General features: G+C 44.1%; 1 protein-coding gene across 2 annotated transcripts in view; it reads left to right on the top strand.

Moving 5' to 3' along the window:
* Positions 1–24,361, top strand: part of TCF7L1 (transcription factor 7 like 1) — a 219,838-nt gene that overhangs the window by 184,228 nt on the left and 11,249 nt on the right. Inside the window, exons 4-5 of one of the 2 annotated variants that reach the window (XM_027846145.1) lie at positions 5,856–5,939; positions 22,883–23,015. In XM_027846145.1, coding sequence (XP_027701946.1) covers positions 5,856–5,939; positions 22,883–23,015 — 217 coding nt within the window. The remainder of the gene's footprint in view (positions 1–5,855; positions 5,940–22,882; positions 23,016–24,361) is intronic. The other variant, XM_027846147.1, reaches the window with a different exon arrangement.

The raw sequence follows: 24,361 nt of genomic DNA, 5'->3' as shown, positions 1-24,361 counted from the left end.
CTGACCCTCCCGCCCAAGGTCCCCTGTCTCTCCCACAGTAAGGGGAGCTTTGTGTTAGAGGGAGAGAGGCCTTGCTGGGAGGGGGAGAGGAAACTTCTAACTTCTGGAAGTCAGAGGGTTAATCTCCTGAGCTTATTGGCAGCTCCGCCACGATCCAGGGCATGCTGGGATTTCCTCCCAGCTGTTTTACATCACGAAGATTTGTATGTTGGGGAAATTCCAGGGCACAGCTGCAGTTAATGGGCTGCACATTCTCCTCGGCTGCCATCCCACAGGACGGGGGTCTGAGTTGCCCCAGAAAAGAATCTCACCCTGGAACAGCCCAAGTGGAAGGACCACGGGCCAGGGGCAGCCCATCTAACCGGGCATGTACACAGAGATGGGGAGCCCCAGAGAGCTGGGGTGGGGACGAGACTGCAAAACAAGAGGGCATCCCCGGACCAGTAGTTGGGCTTTAAAGAATCCATTGCCTTAAATGAGGAGGGGGGCACTTTCTAAGGAAAGAGCAGCCATGTGGTATAGCAGAAAGAACACTGCATCGGCAGACCTGGGTTCAAATCCTGTCTGATTATGCAAGTCACTTCAAACCCTGGTACCTCAGTTTTTTCATCCATAAAGTGAGGCAGCAGGTCATGAATGGTCCCTTCCTAGTTTAAATCTCGGCTCCAGTGATTTCTAAAAAGTCACTTTCCCTCCCTGGGCCTCAGTTTCATCATCTGCAAAATGGACGAGGTGGCCATGATGACCACGAAGGTCTCTTTCCAGCTCTGATCTGGGAAGCCTGAGGAATCGTGTCAGGAGCTGTTGCTCTCCAGACACCCTGGAAGAGAGCCTGCATTGTACAAGGACCGTGGCGTCTGAGTGCAAAACACAGGCACAAATTGATTTGAAAGGGGAGCCCCTCCTATCCTCTCTCCATATGTGAGCCTTAACACCAGGGTTAATCTAAATCACTTGGAAGCAAATTAACCACCCCTCCCCCAGCCCTCCAACACCCCGGTGGTATTGTTCTCACAGTTGGCAGGAAGAGCTCACTGTAGAGAGCTGTGGTGAGAAGGATTCCTCAGCTTCCAATGGCACTTTTCAGTTTGCAGATCTCTCTGCTCACAGGAGCTTTGAGACGGGGACTGTGCAAAAATGGGTCATTAATGTTAATAATGACTGGCATTTACATGGCACTTTTTAAGCTCCCAAATAGCTTTCTTATGTGTTGCCTCATTGGCTTCTCACACCAAGTACTGCAGTGATCAGCAATCTTATTTTAGAGGTGACGGATTGAGCCTCACTGGGATGAAGGGACTTCCCCCAACTAGTGCCTGGAGTGGGATGTGAACTCATATCTTCCTGACGCTTGGGTCCGATACTCTCTCCAGAGTGCCATACTAATTCTCAAATGCCTGTTTTATACAGAGTGGACATTGGGGGAACAAGGTGGTTTAATTAAGTTGTGATCTCTGAGGGTAAAGAACCAGGTCTGGACTCAAGAAGACCTGAGTTCAAATCTGGACTCAGACACTTACTAGCTGTGTGACCCATGGCAAGTCACTTAACCTCTGTTTGCCTCAGTTTCTCCAGCTGTAAAATAAAGATAATAATAGCACCCACCTCCCAGGGTTGTTGTGAGAGTCAAATGAGATAAATTTGCAAAGTGCCTTTTGGGGTTTTCTCGGCAGAGATACTGGAGTGGTTTGCCATTTCCTTCTCCAGCTCATTTTATAGATGAGGAAATTGAGGCAAACAAAGTTAAGTGACTTGCCCAGGGTCACACAGCTAGTAAGTAACTGAGGCCAGATTTGAACTCAGGAGGATAAGTCTTGACTCCAGGCCTGGCGCTCCATCCACTGCCCTGTCTGGTGCATTGTAGGTGCTGTATAAATGCTGTGATATTGATGTATCGTCTCATCATCCCTGGCCTCTCGGAGCTTTCCCTCAGGTAGGCCGTTGGGACACTAACCAGATCATGAGATTATTTATTAAGTGATAAGTATATTTCAGATAAGCTGGAGAGTGACCAGAGATCAGCCAGGATGATAATCCCTGAGTTGAAGCCATGTGAGGATTAGTTGAAGGAACTGGAGATGTTTAGCCTGGAGAAGAGAAGCTATAGAGGGGACGTGATATCTTTGTGTATTTGAATGCCTGTTATGAGAAGGAGGGATCCGAATCAGTCTGTTTGATCTCAGAAGGCCGAGCTGGAAGTCATAGATGGTTTAGGTTTTATGTCAGGAAAAGCTTCCTAACAATAGAACTGTCCAAAGGGGCCTGGAACAGTTTGGGACGGCCGGGCTCCCCTTCATTGGAGATCCTCAAGTAGAGGCTGGATAATCATTATTTTTTGGATCTATTTTAATGAGGATTCTTTTAGGACTAGATGCCTCCTAGGTTCTATCTGCAAATTTATGATCCTTTACCCTCCCTGTGAAGTGTAGGCGTGTACAATGGTGCCTCACAGATTCACCTTCGAGACTGGGCCAGCCTCCAAGATGATTGGCTGATTGGGACTCTGGAAGGCAGACTTGTTAGAAGAGCTAGTCGGTGATATAGGCAATCAACCAGATCATCTCACTCCCTCTCTTGTTTGGATTTCCTCTCTTCAGAAGACTGAGGAGTGTGCAGCACAGCAGACCTGAATTCTGGGGGTGGGAAGCTTATTTCCATGTGGTTTCCTTTCACTCCCTACCCCAGAGGAGTAGCTGATGGTGACTTGTAGCAGAAGCACATGGCAGATATTTGCTGGCATTGAGCCGGAGAGGAAAAATCCCAAGAGTGGACATTTCCAGCCCCAAGAGGTGATAGCAACCAGAACACTGATTGATTTCCTGTAGGAACACATGACCGAGGCATACTACCTATACATACCCACTTGGCCTTAATGGGTAACTCATGCAATGTTTGTGAATTCCCAATTCCTGCATTGAATAGATGAAATTTTGAATTCACTAGGCTGCCTTCTAGCCATATGGGTGCCTTGGAGGGAATCCCAAATGAAAAGTTCCCATGTTCTATTAGATTGTAAGCTCCTCCACAGGATGGTAAGCTCCTTGAGGGCAGGAACTATCTTTTGCCTCTTTTTATATCCATAGTAGACTCTTAATAAAGATTCGATTGAAAAAAAAAAACTCCCTTGATTGAAGGGTATGGGAATATTGGAAAGACATTGCTTGTTGTCTAAGCCACAGGTTGGTAGTGAAATTCTTGGGGAAATTGTATGGGACTATGGAAAAGGAGAACTCACTGAACTCTTGCTCTGATGGCAGTTCCAAGTTTATTCTCTTTCCAGAGGGCCATTTCACTGATGGTTATTGTAGGCGTTTCTGTATCTGTGGTTGGGATCTGTGCCATTTCTAAGGTATGAAATACCCATTGTATGTTTGGTAGCTTCAGTGCTTGTTCAGAACCTGGGCACCCTGTTATCCCTATTTAGAGAAACAGAGGCATGAGTCTGCATATACTCTGAGTATATTCAGAGATTTTCCTGGATCAATTCCAGGTGGGGATAATGGACAAAAGAGAGAAACTTACCCTCTTAGGAGACCTTGGGTCCCAGATGACAGTCGAATCATAGATTTCGGGCTAGAAGGGATCTTCCAAGTCATCACGCTATAGATGGTCAAACATCTGCAGAAAGGCAATGGTTTGATCATTTAGGTGTTAAGCAGGAAAGTCTTCTGCCCTCAAATCAAATGCCCTTTCCAGCACACCATGTGACACAGCCTGCCTTCTGGTTGTTTTCTAGATGAAGAAATCAAGGCCCAGTGGAATGAATCAACTGACCAATGTCCACAGAAAATGGGGTGGGGAGAAGGAATAATAAGCCCCTTGGCATTCAAACTCGCAAATCCAGAGCAGTCATTGACTATACCATGATGGTCCTTACCCTCTTGAAGATTGTGCTTCCTAATGGCAGATGTAACAAAGTCATAAATAACAACAAGACAGAATCCAGTTCATAAAGTGCATCTGAGCAAACAGAGGAGCGTGAGAGGCTGTCCTGGGTGAAGCCCCAGGCTGGCTGGCTGTAATCACCACTTTTCTTTCCCCGTATTCACCATCCGTCAGTTGAATGACCCATTCTAGAATTTTCCCAGGAATCAAAGTCAGGTTTACAAACCTACCTTTTGCATGTTCTCTTCTCTTCTTTTCCAAAAACCGGGTCCTTTGCCCTTCTGCGATGTTGCAGCACTTCTCCTGTCCCCACGTCCTTTCAAAGATCACAGTAGTGACTCAGAAATCACGTCTGCCAGCTCTTACAGGGCCGGAAAATACAGTTCATGTGGGCCAGTTGACTTGAATTCCTCAAAGGCGACTATGCGGTTATTCCTTTAATGTCTTCTGACTTGTCTTGAGTATCAGCTCCCTGTGATTTTTATTCTGTCACTTAACCTCAGTTTACTTAGCTATAAAATTGACATAGGGGTTGCTCCTACCTCACAGGATTGTTGAGGATCAAATTTTAAAGTGTTATGTAAATATTAGCTGTTTATTATTTTTATTATCCTCAGTGAAGTAGGAAATTAAATAATCAGCCCTGAGTGTGGGAGAAAAGCGAGCAGTTGAAGGCCTGAGCAGAGCAGAAATGGGAAATGAGATTTTGTTGTTGTTCAGTTGTTTCAATTGTGTCCAACTCTTTGTGACCCCATTTAGGGTTTTCTTGGCAAAGACGCTGGATTGGTTTACTATTTCCTTCTCTAGGTTATTTTACAGATGAGGAAACTGAGGCAAATAGGGGTAAGTGACTTGCTCGTGGTCACACAGCTAGTAAGTGTCTGAGACCAGATTTTAAGTCAGGAAAATGAGTCTTTCTAACTTTATGCCCAGCACTGTACCCACTGAGCCACCTAGCTTCCCAGGAAATGAGATAGGGAGTCAATAAAAATAGAATAGTAGGGAGAGCCCAGCTGATCCATTTTACAGATGAGAAAACTGAGGCCCAGGAGAGGAAGTCCCTCACCCAAAGTCACACAGCTTGAGCCAGGGTGCTTTGTGCCAGTCTAGCAAGCTCTCTGTCCTTTGTCCCAAAAGTGTTCCTTTCTCCTAAAGCTGATCAGGTCTAGACATTAAGTAACAAGGCCACCATGATCTCTTTAACTCCCACGAGAGCTTTTAAAATGATGGAATCTTAGAGGTTAAACAACCTTACAAATCCATCTAGTCCACTGCTCTTGTTTTATAAATAAGGAAACTTGGCATGGGGTGACTGAGTGATCTGCTGCTGGTCACACAGCTCATTAATGGACAGCTAAGTCTTCTGATTTCCTGTTCAGTACGTGAGAAAATGAGAATTTTAGGGGACCCAAAATGGGAAAGAACATCTCCATGTGATTTGTGGAATAAGATGGCGGAGCAATAATGATCATTAATATGTATGCATTGCTTTAAGGTTTACAAAACACAGCAACCGTAAGTATTAATATCCCCATTTTATTGGTGAAGAAAGTGAGGCCCAGAGGGATTAAAGAATTTAACCCTTGGTTATAGAGCTCATAGTGTTGGAAGAAGGATTCGAACCCAAGTCTTCTAGGCTCCAGGTCCAGCACTCAATCTTTTATAAGAGGAAGCTCTTGTAGGCCTGGATAAATGTTTAGAGGCAGAAGACCAGATCAAGGAATAGGTGGCTATTCAAGTTGGAATGAAAGTAAGGTGTGCAAAGGTGATGACAGTGACAGAAGAATGATGACCAGTGTGTTCACTCATTTTTATGGCTCATTCATAATTTGCAATTTGGGCTATTTGGCCTAGTGGACCCTCAATTCCCATGTAGCTCAGGCAGAAAATGGGTTCTCCCGGAGCAATGGCTTCTGTTTCTTTGATGATCTTTCCCCTCTAAGTTGGCTATTTTTTGGTCCTTTATTCAGTACCTGCAGATGAAGTGGCCCCTCATCGATGTCCCATCGAGCACCACAGGGAAGGACACAAGGTCCCCATCCCCTGCACACTTGGTAAGTCCACAACTCCCCAAAGCACTTCAGACCCATCCCTCCTATGGCTAATCCCTCCATTTCCCCTTTATGGGCCCAATGAGAGGCAAAAAAAGGGGGTATTTTACAGTTTTATAGCTGGGGAATTCAAAATCCTGAAAAGTTAAATCTTGGAAATATGTGGCACAGAGAAAGGAGGAAGAGAGATAGATGTAAGCCCAGTGAGTTAGGGCAGGGCTGATCAAAGAGGAGGCCAGACAATATGGGCAAGGGCCTTGAGTCCATGTCGTCTGAGGTTTGGGTCAAGTAAATGAGTAGGGTATCCTGGGGAAAAGACAGTTCAGCAGAGACGTGATAGTTGTCTTCAAGGATCTGATAGGTTGTTGGGAGGAAGTCAGTCAGTAAGCTTTATTACGTACCTACTATGTGGCACGGAGGCAGCTAGGTGACTCAATAGATAGAGAACTGGGCCTATAGGGGCAGCTCGGTGGTGCAGTGGATAGAGCTCCGGCCTTAGAGTCAGGAGGACCTGAGTTCAAATTCGGCCTCAGACACTTGACGCTGACTAGCTTGGTGGTGCAGTGGACCCTGCCCATTGACCCTGGGCAAGTCAATTAACCCTGATTGCCTTACTGAAAAAAAAAAGAAAAGAAAAGAAAACGCCCAGTGTCAGGAAAGATTCAGCTTGTTCTGTCGGACCCCGAGGGCAGAACCAGGAACAGTGGGTAGAAGCTGTAAGGAGACGGATTGAGGCTCCATGTTGGGTAGGTGGGGGGGAGGCAGTCCTATTAATTAGAGCTGCCCAAAAGTGGTATGGTCTACATTGGACCACATAGTCCCATTGGACCATCCATGGAAGTCTTCAAAGAATGGCTGACCAACCGCTCTACGAGTGTGTTATAACGGGGATTTCTTTGGTGTGTGGGTTGGGCAAGATGTCTATTGAGATTCTTTCCCATCTAAAATTCTGTTGCTCTGGGGCGTAAGGTGCTGTGTTCAAGTATTTGGCGGAATGATATTTGGGAAAAGGACTAGACTTTTTTCTGTTTGGCCCTTCAAAGATGGAACTAGGAGCTCAGGGTGAAAAGTACACAAAGGCAAATTTCAACCTGGTGTAAGGACATCAGAGCTGTTCAAAGGAATCCCTTTGTGGACACTTAGCAGCAGTGTGACTTTGGGCTAATCCCAAAATCTCTGGGCCTCTATTTCCTCATGGGTAAAGTGAATGGCTCAGATGCTGTGACCTCTGAGTTCCCTTTCAGCTCTATGCCTATGGTCCTATGGCCTGCTTCCCTCCCTAACCAAAGAACAAAATAATGGTGTCATGCCCAGCTTGGTAGAAGTGGGCATGGCCGAACCCAGGACTCTGCTTCTCCCTCTCTTTGCAATGGAGGAAAGGCTAAAATGCAGAAGGAATGGGTAGAGGCCGTCCCAGCCTGGCCTGACTCTTCCTCTCTTGCCTCACTACTGGGGAGAAAGGAAAAGGAACAGAAAGAGTCTTGATGGTCAAGAACCTTGGGCTAAATTTAATAAGATGAAATTTGATAGGGACAAATGTAAAGCCTGGAATTATTCATAACAACCCTTCAGCTGTTCCCCTCACTTCCCTGCCTCATCCCTATACTAACAGAGACAGAGCACGTGTATTAAAAAATAGCATACAGCTACCTCATGGAGAAATACTCTGGAAGGGGACCCAGGGGCCTGTGGCCTTGGCATCAGGAAGTACCTTCAGGGAGACAGACTTGTTTTCAGTCATGTGTGAATCTTTGTGACCCCATTTGAGATTTTTTTGGCAAAGATACTGGAGTGGTTTGCCATTTCCTTCTCCAGCCCATTTTACAGATGAGGGGCTAAGGTAAACAGGAATAAGTGACTTCCCCAGGGTCACGCATCTAGTAAGTGTCTGAGACCAGATTTGAACTCATGAAAATGAGTCTTTTCTGACTACAGGGCCAACGCTCTGTGCACTATGGCGCCACCTAGCTGCCCCAAAGGAGCCAGATAGTACACTGGAAAAAGTGCCAGACTGGGAAGTCTAAGATCTTTGCTCTGCCCTGAAGGATGGTTAGAATTCAGATTGAGGCAACAAGATAATGTCGTAGAAAGAGCACTGCACATGGAGTTAGCAATACCTCGGCTTGAATCCAGCGTCTTTCTTACTAGCCACGTCCTGGGCAAGTCCTTTCAGCTCTACTCCTGTCTGTATGTTGCTAAAATGTAGGGGAAGGACTCAACGGTCTCGTCTGGCCTCAGTTTATGATCCCGTGCAATAGCTCGTACAAGGTACGCAGAGAAAGAAGAATGTCATGAGCACTGGTTCAGAGAATAGACCTTGTTTGCCCAGCGTGGGCCTAGGCTTAGGCCCAACCAGAACGAATGCAGATGGGATACGATGGTAAAGGACCATTTCTGGTTTTTGTCAGCCCCGGGATGTCACCCACCTCAGCTGTCACAGAGTGCCCTCTAGTGGTCTTGGATAGAAGTGTGGCGAGTGAATTGCGGTGGAAAGTCTTAAAGTTGGTGTCTGAGATTCTTAAGGGCCATTGGTTTTCAAAGATGAGAAATCATGAAGGAATAAAGTAGTCAGGCAAGGCTTCATGAAGTAAGAGCTAAGACTGGGTGGGCATTTCCTAATGAGGTTGGACGTATACAAAAAGAAGAATGTGTGGTTGCCAGCCCTCCCTGCTGGATACACGATGGGGAAGTGGTGACCTGTAGATCATGAGAAATTCCATATTGTCCTGTCCTGTAGAAAACACAGGTGAAGGAGCAGAGTTCTTGTTTTTCCTTGTACTCATCACCTCCAGCTGTTTTTTTTCCTCACCCTTTCATCAACCCTCCCTACAGAAGAAAAATCAGCAAAACTTGGTGAAAGAGTAAATATTGGAGGTTAATTTAATCAGTAATCAATCAGCCAGCCTAAGTACCAACCAGGTCCCAGGGACCATACCAAGTATTAGAGACACAAGGATAAAACACCTCTTGTTTTCAAGGAGCTTACATTATGTCAGGAGAGATTAGCACATGTATGAGTACGTAGAAAATAAATATAAAGATAAATGTTGTTGTTCAGTTGTTTTTCAGTCATATCTGACTCTTGGTGACCCCATTTGGGGTTTTTGTGGGAAAGATACTGGAGAGGTTTGCCATTTCCTTTTCCAGCTTATTTAACAGATGAGGAAACTGAGGCAAACAGGTTTAAGTGACTTGCCCAATGTCACACAGCTAGTAAGTGTCTGAGGCCATATTTGAACTCATGAAAATGAGTCTTTTCTGATATCAGACCCAGGACTCTATCCACTTTGCCACCTAGCTTCCCTGGAGTCAGAAAGACCTGAGTTCAAATCTGGCCTCAGATATTAACTGTGAGTCACTTAACTGTGTTTGCCTCAGTTTCCCCATCTATAAAATGAACTGGAGAAGGAGATGGCAAACTACTGCAGTATTTTTGGCAAGAAAACCCTAGGTGGGGTCATGAAGAGTTGGACACAACTGAATAATGACAGGAAAAGTTTGGGAGGGAAGGCACTAGCAGGTGGGATCAGCAAAGGCCTTGTAGAGAAAGTAGTCTTTTTACTGAGTCCTAAAGTGAAAGAGGAATTCTGTTAGGTGGAAGTGAGGATGGAGTGTGTTCCAGGCATCACATATGGCCTGTGTAAAATCATAGAGATGGGAAATGAAGAGTCTTTTACAGGGAATAATAAGGCCAACTTGACTGGGTTGCACAGTGCAGAAGGCTGAATTATAGAGTTGGGCTAAAAATACCAGGGGCCAGGCTCTAAGGGCTCTAAAAGTAAGCAGAGAATTTTATGTTTTACTCTAGAGGCAGTAGGGAAATTGATTGAGGAGTGCCGTGATCACATATGAGATTAAGAAGAATCCCTTCAGCAGTGGTGGTTAGGATGGACTGGATTGGGAAGTGAATTAAGGCAGAAAGACCAATGAGGGCATTGCTGCAATCTGGGTGCAAGGTGATAAGGGCCTCGGCTCACTTGATAACTATGTGAAGAGAGAATTGATGCAAGAGATGTTGGTGAGGTAGAGACAGCAAACTTTGGCAAATGATTAGATCTCTGGGGTAAACAAGAGCGACAATTCTGATATAATGCTATGGTCAAGAATCTGAATGACTGAAAGAATAGTAGTGCCTTCAGCAGAAATAGGCAAGTTAAGAAGAGGCATGGGGATAGGAGAAAAGATTGTGAGGGCAGTTTTCAATATAATGAGTTTAAGATATCTATGAAGTTTTTGGTTTTTGGTTTTTGTAATTGAGGGTGGAAGCGGGGGGGGGAAGCTTGTTAATTGGAAAAAAGTTAAAGTTTTTTAAAAAGCTGTCTCCATAATGTTCACTTTGAAATGTCCACTAGTCAATTAATGATGCAGGGCTGAAGTTCAGGGCAGAGACTGGGGCTAGTTATATAGATCTGTGAGTCATCTGCAGAGATGAGATCTGATAAGGTCATCAAGAGAGAGTATAGAGCAGGGCTGGGGACCCTTTAGCCTTAAAGCCACATGTGACCTTCTAAATCCTTAAGGGCAGCCTTTTGAATGAATCCAAAAGCCACAAAAAGATTTGTTCTTTAAAATTTGGATTCAGTCAAAAGGCTGCCCTTAAGGATTTGGAAGGCCACAGGTTCCCCACCCCTGATATAGAAGGCTCAGGACAGTCCCTTTGAGGAATGACCATAGTTATGGGGCATGAAATGGATGAACTTTCCAATGAGATTGAAAAGTTGAGTGGGAGAACCCAGGAAAACCCAGAGGGGTGAGAATGTCCAGGAGAAGGAGAGAAATGTTGAGTTTCAAATGCAGAGAGAGGGCAAGAAGGATGAGGCCTGAGAATAACCATCAGGTCTGGCCATTGAGAACTTTGATGACTTTGAAGAGAGTAATTTCAGTTGAATGATGATGTTGGAAGCCGGCTTGCAGAGGGTTGAAGAGTGAGATGAGAGAAAATAACAGGTGTAGAAAAAAAATTTCATAGAAGTTTGAGTGAGAAAGGTAGGAAGGACATAGTGTGATAGTGTGAGGGGATGGTGAGGTCTGTAACATTTATTTAGAGCCTTGGGAAATAGCTGGACATTTCTGAGTGCAATAGATAAGAGACTGAAGATTAGAGGGGGCAGGCAGCACTAATTCAGTTTGCAATCTGTTGGCCAAGACAGGAGTGGCCGAGATCCAGGGCATATGGAGAGGGGTTGGCCATGATGGGGAAAAGAGAAGGGAGTCTCAAGAGGTTTTAAAATAAAGAGAAGGGGAGAAGGATCTCAAAGTTAATGCTCTCAATTTTCTCAGTAAAGTTAAGAGGTGACATCCTCAGTGGAAAGAGGGGAGATGGAAAGGTATGGAAGGCTTAAGGAGAGAAGGCCTGGAATAGCTTTTATAGGAAATGAGATAGGGAATCAATTAGGCATGAGTAAAAGGATTGCCGGGCTGCAGTGAGGGACCAGTTAAGGTTGGATAGCATGAACTGATCATGTATGCATTCAGCATGGTTGTGTTACTTCCTCCAGCTCTGTTCAGCTCCACATTGGTAGAAGCAGAGGAGGGATGAAGGGATAATGGGAATACTCCAGGGCTGAGGTTTGGTAAGAGGAGAGTAGTGATAGGATAAGGTGCCAAGGGAATAGAAGAAGTGTAGAATTTAATTGCTTCACTAGGGTTGAAAGGGAGGGGAAATGAAGGGAGAGCAGGGGTAATGTCCTGAGAACATGCTGACAAGGGGATGGATTGGAGGTCTCCATGAGGATGAACAATAGTTTTAAGAGGAGTGAAAGACCAGGAGAGAGACAGTGATAGGAGATTATGGTCAGGTAGGGTAATGTCAGTTTTTGATTAAGGAAATGACACTTGTATGTGGTAGTGATATCCTAGGTGGGCAGCTAGGTGGAACCATAGTACACAGAGCACTGGGTTTGGAATCAAGGAAGACTCATCTTTCTGAGTTCAAATCCAGCCTCAGGCACTAGCTATGTGACTCTGGGCAGGTCACTTCACCCTGTTTTCCTCAGTTTCCTCATCTGTAAAATGAGAAGGAAATGACAAACTACTCTAGTATCTTTGCCAAGAAAACGCTAAATGGGGTCACAAAGAGATTGCAATGACCGAACAGCAGATATCCTAGGTGTGACCATCCCTCTGTGTGACTAAGAAGGAATGACAGAGTAAGTCATAGAATTTAAGACCATGGAGTTGAGTGGTTAGGGAGGTTACACCAGTATGGATGTTAAAGTTATAGATAATTTTGGGGAGGAAGGCACTATTGGGGGAGAGAAGAGGGATGAAGAAAGGCATCATGTAGAAGATGGCACAAAGGAAATTAAGGATTGAGACCCCTAAGAGATGGAGATGAGGAGGAAGAGGATTCCTGGTGTGGGGAACAGCATGGACAAAGGTGCATAGGCAGGAGATGGAGGGGTGGGTGTGAGGAAGAGGAAAAAGAAGGCCAGTTTGCCTCAGCCTAACAGTAAGTGGGGAGTGATGGGTAATAAGGCTGAAAGGGTAGGTTAGGGTCGGATTGTGAAAGCCTGTAACTATAAACCTGAGGAGAGAGGATTATTGAGGAGCAAAACCGGGGCCTAACATTAAAGGAACCAAAAAGGTGAATGATTCATCAGGGATAAGAACGACTAACATTCATAAAACTCTGAAGGTTTATAAAGCACTTTACACGTATCACTTCATTTGATGCAGACAAAACCCTGTGAGAGAGCTGCTGTTCTTATTACTTGCCTTTTGCAGATGGGGAAACTGAGGCTGGAAGTAGTTAAGCCACTGGACCATGGTCACTGAACCTGCAAGTGTCTGAGGCAGGTTTTGAACTCCTGTCTTTCTAATGTCAAGTCTACTATACTACCTAGCTGCCCTGGCAGGACCTGGTTAAGTTGGTTGTCACAGTACTGCCAAAGTTTCTGAAACTCAGTAATACCTTTAGGGTGCTTCCCCTAATCTCCCTCTGGAGTGGGAGGCAGGACACCTCATTCTGATCCTGTGCCAAATCACAGAGAATTCATGGCACTGAGTCTGGGGCCATCCTCTCCCTGCCCCTCGGTCTCTCTGCTGAGGCTGAGGTTTATTGTCTTCTCCACCTTGAGTGAAACAAGAAAGCTGCCCTGGGCTCTGAGTGAAGGGGGCTCAGCTTTGCCAAGGGCCCAGAATCGGCTGAGATGAGGCCATCCCTCTTGAGATGGTTATTTCAAGCTGACAACCCTTTCCATCCCGTCTCCCGGGTCTTCCCTCCAACACAAAAATGTTCACATAAAATAATTCGAAAGGCCATGGAGTCAGCTACTCTTCCTTTCCCACAGAATCTTCCCAATCCACTCCCCCATTGTTCTCTCTTGTGCCTAAATATCTTTGTAAAGGGCATCCCTGAGGGTTTGTCTCCTGGGGGAGCTTGGTGCTTTTCATTGTCAGCTCACAAAGGGCAGAAGCTTCTGGCTGATGTTGTTAAATTTGTGTTTACATTTTGTTAAACTGCCGCCTAGCTGTGACTGTGCCTAAAACAATAGTAATAATAATAACAGAAATTGATGTAATGCTCCAAAGTTTCCAACATGCTTTCTATGTATATTATTTAATACAAGAAATATTTATTAATTATCTACTCTGTGATAGGCAGCAAGGCTTATTAGATAACCAGCTGGCTTCCTCGAGACCTTGGTCCAAATCCCATTCGAACCCAGGGTGCTTAGATAATCCAAGACAAGTCATTCAGCTTCTCATCAGCTTCGCCCCCAAAACACTAAAAGACGAAATTCTTCATCTGTCTGTCTTGGTGGAGGGCATCTCCTCATCAGGAACTCTATAACAATTCAATCAGAGAGAGCAAGAGAGAGAGAGAGAGAGAGAGTGTGTGTGTGTGTGTGTGTGTGTGTGTGTGTGTGTGTGTGTGTGTGTGTGTGTGTGTGTGTGTGTGTTTTGGGGGTGGGTGGGGTGATCTAGGAGCTATGGCTACAAAGGCAAAAAAAAAAAATGTCATTGTACCTGTCCTTGCAGAGTTTATATTTTATTGATTATATTTTTACATATAATTATTTCTACTTAGGTAATTATATTGTGGGGCAGATAAGTGGCACAGTGGGTAGAGTGCCAAGTCTCAGTCAGGAGGACCTGAGTTCAAATGTAGCTTCAGACACTTACCAGCTGTGTGACCCTGAGCAGGTCATTTAACCCTATTTGCTTCAGTTTTCTTATCTGTAAAATGAGCTGGAAAGGAAACGACAAGCCACTCCAGTATCTTTGCCAAGAAAACCTCAAAAAGGGTCATGAAAAGTCAGACACAACTGAAAAACAGCTGAACAGTTACAATATATTAGTGTGGTATATTTTACTAATTACTTAATTAGTGAATATTTTTTATTATTTTACATTAATAATAATAAAAAGCATTTACATAGCACTTTAGGATTTGTAAGGTACTTTACTAATATCTCATTTTATCCTCACTACCACCCTGGGAAGTAGGTACTATTACTATCTCCATTTTATAGATAAGGAAACTGAGACTCAGAGAGGTTAAGTGTTTTCAAGGAATCGCAGGGCTAGTAAGAGTCTGGGGCAGTATTTGAACTCGGGTCTTCCTGACTGCAAGCCCAGGATTCTACTCACCTACTGCTACAACTGTATAGCACATGGTGTTACCTAGCTGGACCTCCTCTGATTCTCTGACTAGCCCTGTGAGAATAGCTGCTATGAAAATTATTATCCCCATTTTACAGATGAGGAAGGTCAGATGATAGGCCGAGACTCCAATCTAGGCATTCCTGGATCCAGGGTCTATATCCCCTCCACTTGGCAGGTGGATGCTTCCAGATAGCATTTGGAGAAGCCCTGCCTAGACAACTCAAGAGACCCTCTAGTGCTGGGACTGTTGAATGGTGATAACCTCAGGATTCATCTTCCAAATCTTGTGGAAAGGGTTAGAATTCCTCCAGAGGATCTGTGTCGCTTGAATGTTTTATTTTGACAAATAGAAAGTAAGCTAGCATTTATATTGCTCTTACCGTTGCGGAACACTTTCATATGTGTTATCTCATTTAATACTAGCTGTGTGACCCTGGGCAAGTCACTTAACTGCTGTTTGCCTCAGTTTCCTCATCTGTAAAATGGGCATAATTAGACCACCTACCTCCCTGGGTTTTGTTGTAAGGAACAAATAAGATAATGATTTGTAAAGTGCTCAGCAGCGTATCTGGCACATAATAGGCCCTATATAAATGTTAGCTATTATTATTATTAATAATAGTTATTACTATTATTATCTTAACAATTTACCCTGGGAAGCAGGTGCTGTTATTATCCCCATTTTATAGATGAGGCAGAAAGAAGTTACTTCCCAGGGTCACACAGTCATTAAGTTTCCACCGCCGGATTGCAGGTATGCCTGACTTCAAGTCCAGCACTCTATTTACCACTGAACCTACTTTCTTAAACGATTGTTCATTTTTAGATGAACATCCAGGATTCCAGAGTTTTAGGTAAGGAATCTGATTGGTTAAGAGGAAAACAGACCTGTTTAAGAATACAGTGCCTATTAGCTATAACATCCACTACGTGGAACACGGGATGCTCCACACTTCCCTTTGCTTATTTTCAAGACGGTATAAAGGGCTTTATTCAGTGGCATTCCACCTGCCCGACCCCCATTAAATGAGCTTAGCTTATTGGAAAGTTGTCTTTTGTTTGGAAATGTTGTCTGTCCAAATGTTCCCCATCAGGGGATACATAGCCCATTGGCGCCTTTTCAGTAGGACAAAGGACAGCTCCTTACCTCTGACTGGGGCTCTGCCTAGATGAGCTGGTACTTAGTAGAAGATGAGTGGTTTTCAGCAACTAGGGCAGCCCCCACAATAATTGATGCACCTCCCTCTCAAGGTGGTTGTATGTGTTTGGTAACCTTTAAAAGTGTCATCGAAATGGGAGCCGGTTTTGAGAGGCATCATGGTAAAGTGCTGGACTAGTTGACAAGAGGGCCTGGGTTCCAATCCTGCCTCAGATGTTTATGGTCTGAATGTGGCCCTGGGCAAATCACTTTACCTCTTACTGACTGGCAATCTGTGAAATTGGAATGATAATAATATTTGCCCAGAGTTGTATGGGGCAGCTAGGTGGCACAGTGGATAGAGTGCCAGGAGTAGAGACAGGAAAACTCATTTTCCTTAGTTCAAATCTGGCCTCAGACACTTACTAGCTGTGTGACCCTGGGCAAGTCAATTAACCCTGGTTGCCTCAGTTTCCTCCTCTGTAAAATGAGCTGGAGAAGGAAATGGCAAACCATTCTACTATCCCTGCCAAGAGAACCCCAAATGGGATCAAAAAGAATTGGGCAAGGTTGGAAAAATGAGTGAACAAGAATGACAATAATAGTAATAATAGGCGCAGCTAGGTGGCACAGTGGATAAAGTTCTGGCCTTGGAGTCAGGGGGACCTGAGTTCAAATCCGACCTCAGACACTTGACATTTATGTGACCCTGGGCAAGTCACTTAACCCTGATTGCCTCACCAAAAAAGCAAAAAAAAAAAAAATAATTATAATAATAGTTATAGCTAGCATTTATATAACAATTTAAGGTTTGCAAGGCACTTTACAAATGTTACCCCTTTTGATCCTCACAACAACCCTGTGAGAGAGAGGTAGGTGCTATGATCATCCCCATTTTATAATTGAAGCCTAGATTTGAACTCAGGTCACCCTGATCTAAGCCCAGGACCCTGCACTCTGGCACCCCAGAGCTGCCAACAGCTACTATCCCATGCAGGGCATACTTTCTGAACGACGGTTGAACTTTCCTGTTAACTATCTTTTCTAATCCAGTTCTGTTTCTTCACATATTAGTGTTTCTGTTTATGCATCCCCCTCAGGAAATCCCCCTCAGGACAATCAGCTTATCTGATGTGAGTTCAGGACCCCTGTGTGACTGGTTTCCCAGCCAAATCCTTCTTATCACTTTCTGTCCTGGGTTGGGTCAAATGGAGTCCTCACAGGTACTGGGCATCATTCCTATTTTATGGATAAGTATTAGGTCTTCTTCCTTATCATGATCTTCACCATCATAATTAGCATTTATATAGTGCCTACTATGTTCCAGATCTCATTTGATTCTCACAACAATCCTGGGAAGCAGGTGCTGTTTTGCAGTTGGGGAAACAGAATTTGAGAGAGTTTAAGTGACTTGCCCAGAGTCACGCAACTAGCGAGTGTCCAAGGCTAAATTTGAAATCAGGTCTTCCTGACTGAAGGCCCTGTGCCATACCCACTGAGCTTCTGCAGCAAGCAATTGACTGCCAAGGTCACATGTGCTGTGGCATCCTCAGGCTATCCACAATGATAGATCTGGGAGGCTGATTTTGTTTGGCTCGTTCTTGGCAACTCCACATTGAAACTCTGCTTGTGTGAATTGGGTGTGTTGATGTTTCGTAATGCAGTAATTACGGAGGATCATAGAATCTGAGGCTGAGAGCTTGAAGGGACCCGAGGGCCCATATCGTCCAACCCCACTGCCCTCATTTTGCAGATGAGGAAACTAGTGAAGTGATTTGCTCAAGGTCACCCATCTAATGAATAACGGGGATGGGGTTATGAACCCAAATCCAGCGTTCTTTCCATTGTACCCCACTGCCTTCCCTAATGCCTAATTACTTTTAGATCATCTTTTCAGCTAAACCATCACATTGGTAAGTAACATTTAAGGAAAGAGGTGTCCTGCTAAGCTTGGTTGGCATGATCCAGATGGTATTTGGGAAAGCTTTTCCATCTTTTTCTTCTTTGGAGGGTGGCAGAATGCCTGTTGATCCAATAGGCCTATCCCTTTCTCTGGGGTACTGCTTCAGCCACGATCTACCTATGTGCCCAGAGACCCATTAGCTCACCTCTTACCCCTGGTTTGTTTGACTTCAATAATGGATTGGGCCATTCTCATCAGTGGTGGGCTCCCCCTCCTTTGAGGTCTTCGTAGCACAGGACAGGGTTAATGGAGGTTCTTTTCTAGATATGGGTTAGACTAAATGACCCCTGAGGATTTTTCTAATTCTTGAGATTCTGTCCTAGCTCAGGCTGAAAAGGACTTTAATAAACTGGGCCATCTACTTGCGTAGGATACATTGGCCAAGAATAGAAGTCATTTTTTTAAAAAAAAATCACTCACATCAACATGTGTAATATAATAAATACTCACATGACGTTGTGTGACAAATAGTTCCTCTCCATCACATTTGTCTTTCCTAGAAATTCTGTAGACAGATCATCACTGTCTGAGTCTTCCACAAAAATGAATGTTTGGAAGGGTTAAGTAATCTGTAATGCTTTAACCATCAGTCAGTAGACTAGGAAGGTGAGCAAACAGTAGGGAAACTCAAGAGACACACTGAAGATTGATCTTAAATAAGGAGCTAAGAAGATAAGCGGGGAAAGGGTAGTAGCTTCTGCCAGAAGACACTAGGGTGGCACAGTGGTTAAGGCACTGGGCCTGCGCTCAGGGAGATTTGAGTTCAAATCTGGCCTCAGACACTTATTAGCTATATGGCCCTGAGCAAGTCAGTTAACCTCTTTCTGCCTCAGTTTCCTCAGCTGGGGATAATAATAGCACCTATGTTGCAGGGTTATTATGTGGGTCAAATGAAATAATATTTGCAAAGCACAGTGCCTGGCACATAGTAGGTACTTAACAAATGCTTGCTCCTTTTCCTCTCCTCACTTCCCAAGAAATGACCTGTAGACTCCTACTATTCAGGTTATCTTGAGGCCTTTCAGAAATGTCTGCCCTGAACTCAAAGGTGAGACCTGGAGAACCAGAGCCAAGATACTTTGCTTACTCTGGGATCAGGGGATTTTAAAGCCAGAGCTCTGGTTTGGCTGAAGGGCAGAAACAGGATGGAACTAGAAAAAAAAGTGGAGCTTCTCCAGGAGTCAGAAAGAAAAGAGACTAAACATGAACCTCACAACAACCTTGGGAGGCAGGTGCTGTTATTATCCCCATTTTACAGTTGAGGAAACTAAGGCAAGCAGAGGGTAAGCGACTTGCCCACAGCTAGTAAGTGTCTGTGGCAGGATTTACTTTGGCCTTCCTGACTGGTAAGTCCAGCACCATCTACTGCATCACCTAGCTTCCTCAGCCACCAGTACATAAATGAATGGCTGGATGGAGAATGATCGAAGCATGGATGGATGATATAATAAAAATAAAATTATGAGGGGGAACAAAGTTCAGCAAAACAACCCATCAACCTCTTCAAGGCAGGAAGAGAAATGAATTGGCTTTTCTTGGCTCCTTGGCCAAACTCTCTCCTTATAATTATTTAGCGTTCAGTAATCTGAATTCAGATGTCCTACGAATCCTTCGACTATTGCTTTCACCTCCTACCTGATGACTCTAACTCTTCCAGCTCCGCATCAATGACCCTGTGACCCTGCTAGATCAATAAGCTCCTTGAGAGCAGAGATCTTGGCTTATCTAGGCTGGCATTGTCTTATGTTCCTCAAATGTATTAGGCAAGCACCTGACCAATCCTCCCTCACTTGCCTTTTGGTGCCTTGGATTCACTGGTCATTGCCGCCATCTAGTGGAGGCGGAAATCCCTACAATCAACCACTTCTGAACTTCTGTGTGCCTAAAGTTTTTATGCTCTGAAAGTGGCATTAAGTCACATTTTTTTGTCATTTGAAGATTATCCTAAAGGGACTCACTGGGTTTTTTCTTCCACCAGATCTTCCAAGTCACCTTCATAGTGGATGAATCAGCCCCTGATTCATCTTTTAGATGAGAGGCAACCTGGAATCGGGCAAGAGTTCAGCTGTGACTTTGTACATCGTCTGTCTTGGTTCTGTAACTCTAGGCACATATCACTCCATCTCTTAAGACCTTAGTTTCCTTCTTCCATTCTATCCCTCCACTCACTTGTCTGGCCCAAGGCCAATCAGCACACCCTTAGTCAATCATTCACCAGTTCCCATTGCTTACACTGTACAAACAACCCCAAGGAAAACACATCTGAGGTTCAGGTTTCTCCTTAGGACAGTTCCCTTTCAGAGCTCAGCTCCAGGAAGGCCTGAGACATTCTTTTCTGTGTAAATATAATGGGTTCCCCTCCCTGCTTTCTTGGCCTAGGGAGCAAATTATGGGTGTGTAGCCTCCTGCGGAATCCTAGAGACTCAGTGAAGCTGCTGGCTGGCTTTACTCAACCCTTCTTTTGTTCCTGTCTTCTTTATCCTTTGTTACACGTGTAGGAGGTATATCTTTGCAAATGGAGAAGTTGGAAAAACAAAAAAAGCAATAAATGTAATAATAATAGCTAACATTACTATACAAATATCGTTATTATTTTATCATCACAGTGACCTGGAAGGGAGGTGCTATCAGTATTCCCTTTTTTCAGATGAGGAGACTGAGGCAGGCAGATTAAGTGATGTGCCCAGGGTCATGCAGTTAGTATCTGAGGCCAGATTTTACTAAGCCTACATCTTCCTGATTTCAGGTCCCTTACCCGAATCACTGTGCCATATGAGGCTCTTCAGAAAAGAGTTATCATAACACATAATGCCCTATAAGGTAAAATATTGATCCTGGAACTACACTGATAGGCGCCTAACATCTGTTTTTAAAAGAATTTAAGTTAAGCTCTATGTGGGCAGAAGCTGTTCCTCACTTTTATCTTTGTAATCCAGCACCTAGGACAGTTCCTTGGACAAAAGAAAATTCCTATTCATTTCATCAACAAGCGTTTATTAGGCACCAGTTCCATACCAGACACTGTGCTCGGCCCAAGAATTTTTAAAAGAGAAAAAGCCAGCTCAGTGAAACTAACCAACTTACATATTGAAAAATTCTAATGTGTTTACAGTGTCCCGTTGTCCTCTACCTCTTTAAAGAAGAAAGAAGTTTTCTACTTTTTCTTATTTCTTTGTTAGTACCAAGCTTAGACGTGTATTTTTTTTTTCATCAAACTCTAAATAGTTTGGAGTTTGTGGTTAAATGCATGGTCTTCTTTTTATTTTATTCATTTACTCAAATGTTTGGGGTTTTGATGGCAATCAAGTTTATAATAAAGAATTAGTTTGAAAATTTATTGTGATTTAAGAAATGACAGTTAAAAAACCATCTGAAGATTTATATGAACTGACTCAGGGTATCAGAAATAAGCAGGATCCATTAGAATAATATAATCAGGGCAGCTAGGTGGCACAGTGGATATAGCACCGGCCCTGGATTCAGGGAGGACCTGAGTTCAAATCCGGCCTCAGACACATAACACTTACTAGCTGTGTGACCCTGGCCAAGTCACTTAACCCCACTGCCTGCCCCCCCTCCCCAAAAAAGAAGAAGAATATAATCAATTAATAATTAATTAATAAACATTTCTTAAGCACTTACTATGTGCCAGGCACTGTGCTAAGTGCTGAGGTTAAAAAAAAAAGAGGCAAAAGTCAGTTCCTGCCCTCAAGGAGCTGACAATAATGTAAGTGGAATGATACCTAAAAGGAAACTAACATATAAGCAATTGAAAAACTCATGAGAGGATAAAGAATAGATGATAGAAATCTCCTTCTCTCTACAGTGAGACAGGGCAGAGAGGAGAGAAGGGGAATGTGAACAGGGGTGACGAGACATGTTGTGCTTATTATTGTTGCTGTCATTTCAGTCATGTTCAACTCTCTGTGACCCCATTTGGGGTTTTCTTGGCAGAGATACTGGAGTGGTTTGCCATTTCCTTCTTTAGCTTATTTACAAATGAGGAAACTGAGGCAAACAGGTAACTTGACCAAGGTCACACGCTAGGAAGTGCCTGAGGCCAGATTTGAACTTCAGGCTCATGACTATCCATAGCACTACCTTGCTGCCCACTACTAGGGCAGAAAGTCATCCACTGATCCTAAAAGCCCTTTATGCTGTCCCAAGAGGGTTGGAGTGTGTTGGACTTCAGGACAACTCGGCTTTTTTTCTGTGAAACCTTGCCTTGTGATTCTTTTTTTATTATTAATTTATTTTGATTTATCAACAATCCCTTTCATATGCTTTTGAGTTTAAATTTTTTCTCCCACTTCCTCCCCACCACCCTCCCCAAGACAGCGCACAGTATGATATAGGCTATACATATACATTCCTATTAAACATATTTCACATTAGTGATGTTGTAAGTAAGAATTAGAACTGATAGGAGGAACCACCAGAAAGAGAAAACAAAACTCAATAGAAGAGAAAAATAATAGCAAATAGCTTCAACCTGCATTCAACTTCCATAGTTCTTTCTTTGGATGTGGATAGCATTTTCCATCACGAGGCCTTTGGAGATGTCTTAGATCCTTGTATTGCTGGGAAGGGTTAAGTTTATCAACATTAGTCATCGCACAACGTTTGCCTTGTGATTCTTGGCCGAAGCCTGTGGCTCTCTCGGAGGAGCTAATATTACAGTTCCTAGCTCCTCTGCCTTCCGTCTATTGCTACCATGCCCCACCCCAACTGGATACTTAACAAGTCCGCACTTATCTGACAGTCTGTGTGCAAAGTCCTTAAGTGTCCTCTAATTGTTCCACTTGTGTAAAGCGTATCTACCCGACAAGATTTGGAAGCTATTATGCTTCATTTTCTCTCCCTTCTGGATCTCCTCCATCCACCCCCACGGCCCCCTGGCACAGGACTGAGCACACAGTAGGCATGCTGAAAGTGCTGGCTAGTGAGCTTGTTGTATGGTGGAGATGAGCCTGGGGCCAAAGGGCCATTCCTTTCACTACTAGAATGAATGTGAGCTCTTCGAACTCAGAGACTGTTTTATCTTGGTTTGGTGCTACTGGTTCTTAGCCCAAAGCTTGGCACAGAGTAAGCACTCAATAAATGCTTGCTGCATGAAGGAAGGAAGGAAGGAAGGAAGGAAGGAAGGAAGATAGGTTATTTCATAGACCACAATGAGTACCTCCCTTTCCCTTCTCCCTTGCCTGGAATTTATCTGTTTTTCCCTTTATCTTTCAGTCCAACAAAGTTCCTGTGGTCCAGCATCCTCACCATATGCACCCACTGACTCCCCTCATCACCTACAGCAATGACCACTTTTCCCCTGGCTCCCCACCTGCACATCTCTCCCCGGAGATCGATCCAAAGACAGGTGAGTGAGTGAGTGAGTGCCAGGGCTGATGCCTTTTCCACTGAGGCTTCCCTACTGTGTGACCTCCTGGACATGGAAGCCAGTAAGCCTTTGTCTTCCAACCACTTGTCTCTTCCATTCTGTTGGGGTCAGTCTGCCTTCCTGGCAACAGACCTGCCTGTGATAAAATTGTCCTTCCCTTTAATTCAGAATTACCCTCAGCTTTGGGGGAGAGGGGGTAAATAGTCCCTGTGCTTGGGGGGGGGGCAGTTCTTAGAAATTGTTTTAGCCCAAAATCAGTTTTCATACATGTAAGAGTCTCCACACTGATTCTTACAGTGACATTACACCATTGTTTAATCTGCACCTATGATTTCATTAGTCATGAATTCCCAGTGAGGAAACCCTCCTACCCATGCTGCCTCAGTGTGGCATTTCAACATAATTGTTTACAGGGTGTACCCCACATTGAATTATGAACTCTCTTAGGGCGGGGTTATCTTTTGTCTTTCTTTGTATCCCCAGCTCTTAGCACAGTGCCTGGCACATAGTAGGTGCTTAATAATTTGTTATTGACTGACTCAATGACTGGTGTAGTGGATAGAGCATTGTTCTAGGAAAACTTGAGTTTCAATCCTGCCTCAGACATTTCCTAGTTGTGGGACCCTGGACTAGTCACTTAACTTTTCTTTTCAACCCTAAATGAGGATAATCAAATCCATGCTAACAATTGTGCTGACTTGTTATAAGTCTCAATGGAAACAGGCTACCTGTGTAAAACACTTTGCTACCTTTAAAGGGCTATGTAAATGGCTGTTATTAGTATCATCATTATTTTACAGTCATACCATGAATAGGATCCTAGATTAAGCTGGAAGGGTCCTCAGAAGCCATCTAAGCCAGCTCCCTCATTTTACAGATGGGAAACTGAGACTGACATCAATTTCATAACTTGCCCAAGGCAGTAATCATCAGAGACAGAATCTGAACCCAAGTCCTCAGACGCCAGCATTCGTGTTCTTTCATACGGCCTACTTCCTCCCCCATCTCCTATTATTTCTAGAACCACCCTAAGGAGGCAGTATAGTGTCTCTGTCAATCCTGGTGTCCTTTATTCTGTCACAATGAAGGGAGAGCACTCCTAGCACTGCAACTGGCAGAATTAATAATATAAGCCCCTTGAAGGCAAGAACTATTTGATTTTTCTTTGTATACCCACAGCCTGCCACACAGTAGGTACTTAATAAATGCTTGTTGGTTGATTGATAACACCAGTACACAGCCTTGCTCATCCTCAGATATCAACTTCAACTGGACAGCAATTCTAGGGAGTGACTTAGAGGGAGAGAATGTGGTAGGGGATGAGA

The sequence above is a fragment of the Vombatus ursinus genome, unplaced genomic scaffold, assembly GCF_900497805.2.
Source record: "Vombatus ursinus unplaced genomic scaffold, bare-nosed wombat genome assembly UNPS02015066.1, whole genome shotgun sequence".
NCBI classification, from domain to species: Eukaryota; Metazoa; Chordata; class Mammalia; order Diprotodontia; family Vombatidae; genus Vombatus; species Vombatus ursinus.
This window is presented reverse-complemented; position numbering and strand designations above follow the sequence as displayed.